This window comes from Acanthaster planci, unplaced genomic scaffold (genome assembly GCF_054643075.1).
Source record: "Acanthaster planci isolate LZ-2023a unplaced genomic scaffold, COTS_SCS Contig118, whole genome shotgun sequence".
Taxonomy (NCBI): Eukaryota; Metazoa; Echinodermata; class Asteroidea; order Valvatida; family Acanthasteridae; genus Acanthaster; species Acanthaster planci.
Genome location: NW_028257740.1, coordinates 39293 through 49968, shown reverse-complemented (window position 1 = coordinate 49968; position 10676 = coordinate 39293). Strand labels below are relative to the sequence as shown.

Here is a 10676-nt window from a genome sequence, read left to right as displayed (position 1 = left end):
TGCGCAAGCTGGGTAGAAGCATGCTTACCCGCATAACAGTGAAGCACGGTGACAATGTGTGCAGGTATTCAATATACTGATAGGGGCTCATACAATGCATGCAGAATGCATCATTTCCCACAAGCAAGACACCTGACAAGAGTGTTTGTACGTACCTTTAATGAACTGGGTGCCCACCCACAGAAGATCAAGCTTCCACTGAGTAGCATTGGATCATTGACTTGATAAAATGAATTAACATAACTCTATAACAAAGTGTTAGAGTTCTGAAGAGAGATCTCTATACACTTATGACATCTAAGGATTCCTCCATGTGTTGGGACAGGTAAGTTACACTGGCAGTGGAAGTGGGGGGAGAGGGCGCGGAGTGGAAGTTGCCCCTTCTTTTTCAACTGGGGGGGGCATAGCCCATAATGGAGTGCAGCTTAACAAATCTGCCTATTAATGGCTGATGCCTGATGGTCTCACAATTGATTCCCAACTTTGAAAATCATTCCACCGCCACTGGTAAGTTGCTAACAGCGGTCTTGCCAATATCCTACAGCACTGACATGGGTGACATTGCTATCTCCGTGGCTCCCCCAATGATGATTATTGATTAGATCTCCACAACCATGGCTATCTCCAGAAGGTTGGTGGCAGCCTCTCCACTCATCTTCGACAGCTGTGTCTTTGGTACTACCTGATATTACTCAAGTACTCCTATACCCTGCAGCTGCGTTTTGCCAATTTGGAAGGTTTTTTCTTCACCTCTCCACCTTTAGGTGGAGTTATTCCATCCCGAGGTGCTTTGCACACAGCACAAGGCACTAGCTCATGCATTCTCAGCTTCTTGGTATGTTGCTCTTCTGGATGAGCCTTACTTCCATGCCGCTTGTATGGACTTCCTTCCTGCTTCCACCTATCGGGGAAAGTTCTCCTTGTCACCTTCACGTCGCTGTTGATATGGCTTCCTGGAGTTCTAAGAGCCCACCGCCGTACATACTGTTCAGCTCTTATTACTGGTCTGAACACCAACCTCTAGAGGGAGGCTAGGTGTTTGAGGTGAGGTAGGGACTTAAGCGTTCCCTTCCTTTTCAGGAACTGAACTCATTGCCTGCTGCTATGATCCCTCTGAAGAGTCAACCACCATTTCTTTCCATCCATCCCCTGTGACAGGACCACACGTACGCCTACTCTGCTTGCGTCAGTGTCTAAAATACACTCAGCTGTAGGGTCTGGTAACTTTAAAGCCAGTGTCTCCTAAAGACTGATAAAGTCTTGGTGTAAAGCCTCATGGTCGCTAGCCCCCTTAAACTCTCTACCATTTTTTGTGAGGCGAAGTATAGGATGAACCTTATCGGCAGATCCCATGATGAATTTAGGATAATAGGATGCTGGTCATTAGAAGCTCTGCACTACCCTCTTGTTGGCACTAGCCAGACCTGTACAGCCTTTACCTTCTTCGGGTACCTTGTAATTCCATCCGCGGACACTAAATGCCCCAAATATAGAACTCTCTGTGCGAACAAGTGACAATCCTTCGGTCTGCCTGCCTGCCTGCCGAAAATGCCGTGTTTTTAATGTAGTTAAGTCATTATTTAAATCTGTTAGCATTCTAGTCTCTGAATTGTTTTGTTCTTGTGTGATAGGTTCTTTTAATGCATTTTCAGTTGTATAAATATTTTCCTCTACTCATGCAATTTTAGATTCTACAAGTTTTAATTTCTTTGGTGTATCCATCAAGCTCCCGTTGTGTATACTTAAAGCCTGTAGTTTGTACCTCGGTGTCTTTAGTTTGTACCTTGGTGTCTGTAGTTTGTGACTCAAATTCTACGGTGCCAATTAATTCTCTTGCAATAGATTGCAATTCATTAGCAATATAAGTAAGGTCTTCTGTTGGAAAATTTTCAGGATTTATTTTTTCAACTTCTTTTTTTAATTCTATTATTTCTTTTTTGGTTTTAGTACTTCAATCGTCTTTAAATCTTAAAATGCGTCTTTACAAAATCTATGTTTGTTTTACCTTGAATAGGGCAAGAAATTTACTATTGTCGCTTCGATGAATCAAAAGAACTTTTACATCTTTAAACTCGACGTACAAACGACCTTTATCGTCGAGATTAAATATATTTGGATCTCTAACTGGCGACTCGTAACTGGTTTCCTTTTTAATATCATTATAAAAATCTTTTACTTTAGCTAAAACACATGATGTTCTAATGCTCTGCAGGTCTTGCCCCAGGCCTTCTACAAATGAATTTTCTTGTTCTTTTCTTCAAATGATGTTTCTTGTTCCGTTGTATCATCCAGTATTGATTCTTCTACTCCTTCTTGATTTGCTTCTCCTTTCTTATCCAACAGAGGAATTTCATCTTGTTTAAATTCGCCCGCCATTTATAACAAACCGATTTTTAAGTGCTGGGTAAACTTGCGGGTGTTAGACCTTGCGCCACTAGCCAGCTCTCTGTGGCCAATGCGCCGCTAGCAATTGCAGTCAGTTTGGCTCCGTCTTCTATCGACAGTCGATCCAAATCGGGCACTTTAATTTTCAATAGTTTTACTGAGCAGACTTATGTCTATCGCTTTTGAGTTACTCATTCTTATTATAATACCAGTTTTAAATTTATTCCATGTCTGAAACTTCTTGTGCTGGTTTCAGTGCCGTTTGAACTTGTTTTGGTTTTGTTTTTACCGGTGCAGTTTTCTTTTTCAAAACAACGCGAAAGTAATTCTTCCGATTACTAAACCACCCAAGTTTCTGTTTTCGCTGATAGATTGATAAATTTTGTTTACTGATTTGGTGCTCGCTTCGCTTAGTCTTTTTGTTATGTTCTGCCGGGCGTTTGCCTAGCTCGACTCGTTTGGGATTTTTTAACTTTGGTCACCACCTTCACTGGGCTGTTGGCTGGCGGTGGTGTTACTTGTTCCTCGTTTGTTTCCATCTTCTTTTATAATGGGCATATTTTTGTTAATGACCAAATGTTTAGTCATAATTAAGGTTGCTACCAATGGTTATAAGTAAACCCCATACTTGTAACAAAGCTCACTCAAGAAATGGCCCATAGTTTGTGATATAATTGGATTGTCGTTTAAATCTTGCATCAGGTTTTCTTCCAATTTTAAATCAACACAAATTCGATTAAATCCCACAAATTCTATCGGTGTAGCGATGCCTAAAAGACGTGTGTACAATCTCAAAATTGAGTTACCCAACGCTTTAACAATTTCTCTGCCAAGTTTTACTTCGTACAGACTAAACAATTTTTCTTGTTCTGCTGGTGCAAGTGCTTCAATGTCTTTGAAAGAGTATTCTTTACCTACATATTTTTTGCTTTTGCCAGAGGCTACTACTGAACAGAGTCTGTCTTTGACGTTGGGCTTGAGTTGGACTGATTCTGTTTTAACTCTTGAATCGGCGAGTATACTTCATTCATATAATTTTTTAAAATATAGCTTGGCACGGAGGTATTCACACGTGTAATACGTCAAGTTAATTGCAATAACTAACTCGGCAACTACTTGAATGAATTGCAGCATTGCCATTATTTAATAATGACAATTTTGTTTAACTAGTTGAGAATTTGTTAATTAACAAATTTAAAACAAACTGGCGGCTCTGTCAACACCACCAGTTTACTGTACTTCACGTCTCGCAAAATGCCTTTTTAACTGATTTCATTCTTCATCTGATACAAAGTCATTTTCGTCTGAACACAGATCAAAGAAATTTCTATCTTCAGTGTAAATCATTGAGATCCCCCCAAAAATTGCGATCAAAAAATGTTTTGATACAAGTCGACCGCTTCGTTAAATTTGAGTTCTTCTCTATCTAAATCACACAAGTGAACATTATCGTCGGTATAAATCCATAACCGCTCTATACAAGATTTTTCTTTTAAACGTCGGACAAATTTTCCCGATCACTTCAAAAGCAAATTTATATTCCCATTCTAAAAGATCCAAGATCCATTTGGTTTTTCCTGAGCCGTTGTGCCCACAATTAAGGCGCAGTGAGGTGATTTATACATATTCATTTTAATAAACCAAACTTTTAAAATTACCGTCTTCGACAGTCAATTGTGCATCTTTTACCAAAACACGTACATTGTCAAAGGCCCCGCAGTTTCTGCTTCACGCTCCATTTGAATCAAAATGTCACCGCCTCTACCAAGCGACCTACCCGACCCATGTGCCTAGTTGTCGTCTGCGCTTCTGAAATTGAGCCAAAGGCCATACTTGTCTTTCAAATAACCGGCCATGTCAACGCCAGTTAGATTCAGGTCTTTTACGACCGATCGGGCCGATTCTGAATCAGAATCGCCAAAGAACTTGGCAATTTTGGAAAAGTGTTGATATTCAAATAGTCCGTGCAAATACAATTGATTCGGTTTACCTTAGACCATGACGATTGCTTTTGTAATGTGCGAATTATAAAATTGTTGGGGATTTTTAAGGGCCGGGTCTTTGAACAAAGCTAAAACGTCTTTCAAACTTTTCGTTCTTTGGCTTTTCCGTTATGGTATGGTCTGTGTTAATGTTCCACAATGTTTCTGATTTATGTATCGCTTGTTTCTTCCACAAATGAATCCGGTCAAATAAGTAATAAATGGAGCCTTTGTGTTTTTGCCTCAGGGTTTGGGCCAGATCTTTGTTGGTCACGACTTCGCATTCCAAAGTTAGATCTGAAATTGAATATTCCGCGGCCCTGTCTGTCGATTTAAATACTTTATCATGACCGTTAAAAGCCAACTGATAAGTAAACGGTTCTTTAAAGCCCGAGGGATAAAATGGTCTGTGATCCATCAACATGGAACGTCTAATAGAATGGCGTGGCTAGTTTTAAAAGTGTCGGTGATGGCTTCGTCTTTACCATCGTTGGCAGATTCGACTGCATCGGCTGCTCCCAACTGCAACGTGGCGACGTTTTCCCTTTCCAACCCAAAGTACGCCATGTTTTTAGTCTGCATCGTGGGTAGCCAATTGTCTTTACAATTGTGAAATACATGTACGTCCGCATCGTGGTAGCTTAGAAGGTGGCACCATTCCAAAAAAGCCCCAACGACGTATAATAATTTGCTGGAACGAGGCTATAATTGTCATAACACATATTTCTAAAATTTTGAAACACATCCAGTCAAAGCAGTGTTTTTTTTAATGTATAGGTTGTGGTAATCGCCCATGTTTTGACATCCAAACGCATTCCACAATCGTTGTGCATCGTGATATTCGGCATCAGTACGCGCGACCATTTGAGCGAGCTATAAAATGTCTTTTTTCGTAAGCAAATGTTCGTTTTCAAGTTTTGCAATGTGCTCAAGTTTTTCTTTTGGACGTGCTTTGACGATATTGTCCAACGAAGTTGCCATAAAATGATATGTTCATGCCTTTATGATTCATGTGCAGCGGAAATGATAGCAAGTGCTGCACAAAATCTGTGTAGATGCACGAGCAAACAGGTCGATGTGCGGTAGCTGTGGTAGTTGGATCAAAATCAGCCTTCTCCTGCTGCGTCACTTTACAAGTTAACTCAACGATGCCCAAGAATGCCCGGTACACAGCTGACACCCAAGAATGCCCGGTATTGAACTTAAACAGAAGAACAACATTCTTAAATTTTGGAGATGCACGCAGTGACCAAAAACAGTTCGTGTATTGCTAGAGGGCGCTATAAATATTTGCACGCAAGCGATCAAGAAAGAAGCGCCGCCACGCACAGAACATGCACTACACAGCGTACACGTACAGAAAGGTGGAATGTGACTAAGAACAGAAGAAAAATTAGCAGGAACCGGTGTCGGATAAGAGTAAACAATACGGACACTCGACCTGGTTACACTCACCCCCTTGTTTTGAAGAAATTTCAGGGAGAGAAAGCCTGTAGAACAACATGCCAGTCATGATAACACAATGAAAACAACTTAAATTCAACTGTCGAATTGTATGAACAGGTGAACAATGGTGGGAAATGAGTGGATCAGCTGTGTTTGTTCAATAACAAATGTAAGTTCCCTTCCCCCTTCCTTTTCCTTGGCTTTTAACATTTTGAAAATAATGAAAATTCGTTCCAGAGATATAGTCATTTGAATGTTTTGAATTTCCCTCTGCTCTGGCCTGATCTACTTGACCTGATCTCCCCTAAAGAAACGTTTAGAATAAAATCCCTTACCCACGGAACTGCTGTAACTTTTCACTAACTTTGCCTTGGACACTTGTGACAGCTGTCGATGCTCCAGCAGAAAGCTGCAGACTTTTTCATCTTCATCTTCACTGCACAAGTAATAATAAAAAAAAAATCTACATTGATAAAGCACTCATTTACATGCAGTTTTACACTAGATGCTATGAATGCTGAAATGGTTCTTGAATGCCCCTTGAAAAAGACACAGAGTTCTGCTGGTCACAAATGTTTATTGTATATGCCCAAATGCTGATTACATGTACATTCTCTGCTGGAAAATCTTAAACTGCAATTGTTACTGAAAATCTAAAGAATGCTCACTCTTAAACCACTCTTTTCAGAAAGCATCAGATATTAAGAATCTTTCACTGTACATGCTATAAAAATGACAATGATCAAAATAGACTTAAGAGACACAAAATCTGTGACTTTAAAACTTTATTCATGATGAGAAATGCTCTCAACAGTTCCTTACATCAATTTGGAAGTTCTCAGGGTTAATGTTCACGTTGCATTTTTTTCATTGTCATGTACTGGGTATAATGGTGATTACAGATTTAATTTGGGTTCCAGCATTAGGTCTACAATAACCCTGTCAGTCTGTTTTATATCATCACTCAGTATTGCTCATTACTGATACTTTTGTTTTTCTTTTCAATTTATCCCAATTATTACTTTTTTAATGCAGGGAATAATGTGTGTTGGCCAGTCTTGAATGTTTAAGACCTGAAAAGGAAAATGAACACTGATAATACGCAAGGCAAAGGTGAGCGACATTATCAGAGATCATTTCACTGAAATAGTCTTAACCAAACATTTGAGACAGGCTGAGCATTAATTTATTCCCATTTATTAAATAGCTTTTGAGCTGCAGAGTCAAAACTAGGTTTAAAAATTAAAATTTCCAATGATTTTGTTATACAATTTTACTTCATTTTGCTATATCCTTGGTACATTCCTATAAGGAGTAGTAGTAAATGATATGGAGACTGTAACATGCATGGCATGCGAGATTTCTTGTAAAACATGCGTCAACACATAAACAAACATACATATAACAAGAAAACGCATCTGCACTATTTCAAAATGCGCAGAAATATGTTAAAAATGATAGTTTTCACAACCTTATTTCACTCCCTTATTGGAGCAAAAGCTAAACAACAGCCGTCCGGTGCTGAAAGTTGTCTAAAGAAATTCCCAAGAATCGTGATGTCCTAGGACAGAATCCTTTATCCAGTGACTGTTTGCTATTACGCAACAACGCGTCGACATGTATGTAATGCAGTAGCGTTTGAGTGTGCCATCATGTCAGACTCAAGCAATGCTAGCATTGATTTTTTTTCCGATCATGACAGCGATCAGTTGTCATGTTCATCTTATTCATTTGACAGAGAAAGTGACATGGAAGGACCTGATGAGGCACAAGAAATATTGCCTTATCAGTTCGAGACCAGAATATACTCAGTAAGAGATTTTGCAACAAGGCTGTTGGAAGGGCATGGTGGCAACCTGGAGGATCGACAACAAAGCACTGACTCATTTGGGATTTTTGCCCTGCCTGACATGTATTACAACACTGTATGCTCAGTGTTTGCCCCCAAAGGCTTGTGAAAAAACCCACAAGCATACTCGGGTGAGACTCGAACCCACAACCTCCTGCTTACTAGTGTAGACAGCTTAACCACTCAAACACCGAGCTTGCCGGTGTCGGCTGGCTGGTTCAAGTCAGATGTAGCAGCGGATACCGTGAACAACTATTTCCTAGGATGGAAGGACGGCAAGCTCAGTGGTCCCCGGTGCAAATTCATCCTTGGAAAAACACTGACTGGTAATGATTTTTTCCTGCAACATGATAAAAATTTGTCTTCTGAAAAGATGTAATTATCCTACCATTGGCTATTTGATAGCTGTATTTGCTAACGCTTTGAATTACACGGTGAAAAGGATGATTGTTCTACTCACACTTCCACATTCCCGTTGCCTCTTTTCAAAGTGGTGACTATTGTGAAGCTGGTGATTATGATGCAAATTCGGTCTTTTCATTTCTAGACTACACACAAAGGCCAATTACCATATATACAAGAGCCAGGGTCTGCCTTCTATCATCGTGTTCGCTCGAGCTTGGGCCGAGAATAATAGCTGAAAAGCGGGCTGAGGATCTCAATTTTAAGGTGGGTCTTGCCGCATACCGGCACGAAGGGGTTAAAATGAAAAATGCATGTATTATCGTCCACAACCGGCAAAAGCAGGTGACACGAAACGGGTTGACATTGGGTTGGGATTTGTCTTTAGGGCCTACTGCCTACTGGGAAAGCTAGATTGCCTTCCTTGTCTTTTATCTGTTTTGCCAGTTTGGTTGTTTTTGTGTGTTCCAGTGATTTTTTGGGGGGGAGGGAGTTTTTTGTCCATGGTTACAGGCTAGTCCACTTTGTCAAAGTTGGTGTTCTATTCAAACAAATTTTTTTACTGCGCACTGCAAATCGCTTGCTTGGACTGATTAACTTCCTTGCTATGCATTCTGGTCTGGAGTTCAAGTCTGTCCTGTGACCTCACAATTTTGCCATGATTATATAACATCAATTTAACCCTATACAGCCCATTCTCTTTAAGACTGACCATGTGATGGGTTCTCAATCACTTTGAATTGCTAAACTGTCTTGTGGTATTAAAGTAGTAAATAATGTGACGCGTCGGATGGCACATACCGGAGATTCCCTGAGCGGCTAGGGACAAGTCCGTTGGGACCAAAGTATACCGTCCCCCAAGAAAGTTCAATGATCTCTAGTCTTTGTTGAGATGATGCCTAGTCTGATTGGCTGAAACTTAATGACGTAACCTACACAGACCTGACTTGAAATAACTTCGCCTGGACACCTGACTTATATACAACAATCAAAGTGGCTGGTTTATTCATCAACACTCTTTCAATCACAATCAACCAATACACCAGTAGAGGGTGCTCTAAATGGGAAGACTGTGTGACTAGACTTTGCCCGGAGCAATGAGCCCCATGATAACCCGTGTACATCTAGTGGCACCGGGACCTGAATAAGTCAATAGGGCTATCTCACGGCTAATACACCACTCACAACTTGCGCTGCGAGATAGCAATCCACCCTTAATCGACCGTAAGCTCCCACAAGGAACTTTTACCGCACCACCAAATAGCCCCTTAATTAACCCACCAAGCCCCTTAATGACACATGCACCACTCGGGACTAGGACTAGCCACAATAACGACCCAACGTACGAGGGTCTTACCTGTACGCCTGCTCAGATGCTCTGCTCAAACAGTTCAGGGTTTTTAATAGCAGGATGGAACCCAATACAAGGTTCTGCTGTAATGTGCTCCCATTGCGCCTTATATAGCCTTCGCGCTGCTATGACCACGCCCGCGTACATGCTCATGTGACCAAGCAGTGACTTTCGCTGCCCTATCACACTACGCACAAGGCAGAGCCTGTGCACTGTGCTCGCTTAACACACAGTTATGTGCGCCTAACATCTGCCTCTGTTACTGGGCAGAGCGCCATCTATAATTTCTGCTGTGCGCTATGCCTCGCACCCTCTGTCGCATCACAATAATCATAGGTTGACTTTTATCACATGTCAGTGTTTTTCGGTTTACAATTCAAAAATGTAACAAGTTTCACAGAATTTCACTCAACCTTGTTTGTGTCTAATCTTAACAAATTTTTTCTCAGTTTTTAACTCTTCCGCCTTTTTGAGTACCATTTTCTCAAAAGCGTAATTAGGAAATTTTGTGTGCAATGTGATATAGGGATTCTTGAAGTATGTCTAATGTCCCTGAGCAGCTAGGGATGAGTCCGTTGGGATGAAGTACACGTATACTGTCCCAGTTGAACACCTGATCCTTTGGATTTGGCTGGATGGCTTGGTGTTAATCTTATTGGCTTACTAGTTCAGGCATAACTCAAAGTTACATAATTAACCAGTCTAGGACACCCATTCACTGTACACCAGAACATCAGGGATTGGTTTATTCGAACAAACATCTAATCATGGGAAAGCATGCTCAAGCGGCTAATTCAGAAATATAACTACAGAAGGCACCCCTTGAAATGGGACAGCTTAAACATCAATTTTACTTGCCTGATAAGAAAACTGCCCCAAATGAGGACACAGGTCTACAGCAACTAACAGATGGTGCTTTCTCAACTGTAACTGTACAGAAGTATTTAGCATATTTCCCCCCATAATGCACTATCTATAAGGGGGCATGTAATACATCCAGGGCCAAATCCTATCTACGGATGGCGCCCCACTCAACTAATATTGCATGGGTTCCAGCAACACAACCTCATTTCTCCCACATCACACACACCAGGTAATACTGTAGCCCTCCAACCAAAAGTCCACTCATGTCAAAGTACGCAACAGCGCGACACGCTAAGACGCCACATTTTTATTGTACGGACGACAATGCACCAGCACAAACCTAATATATGGGCAGCAGGGGTCCACTCAGGCTGCAAACGAGACATTTGCCAGGGAC

The 10676-nt window shown here is 41.0% G+C and overlaps 1 protein-coding gene across 1 annotated transcript in view; it reads right to left on the bottom strand.

Annotated features, from left to right (window-relative positions):
* Window positions 1-6148: 6148 nt before the first annotated feature.
* Window positions 6149-10676, bottom strand: part of LOC147795228 (vacuolar ATPase assembly protein VMA22-like) — a gene marked incomplete at its 3' end in the record, with an annotated part of 43814 nt that continues 39286 nt past the window's right edge. Inside the window, exon 4 of the mRNA XM_087132189.1 lies at window positions 6149-6249. Coding sequence (XP_086988315.1) covers window positions 6149-6249 — 101 coding nt within the window. The remainder of the gene's footprint in view (window positions 6250-10676) is intronic.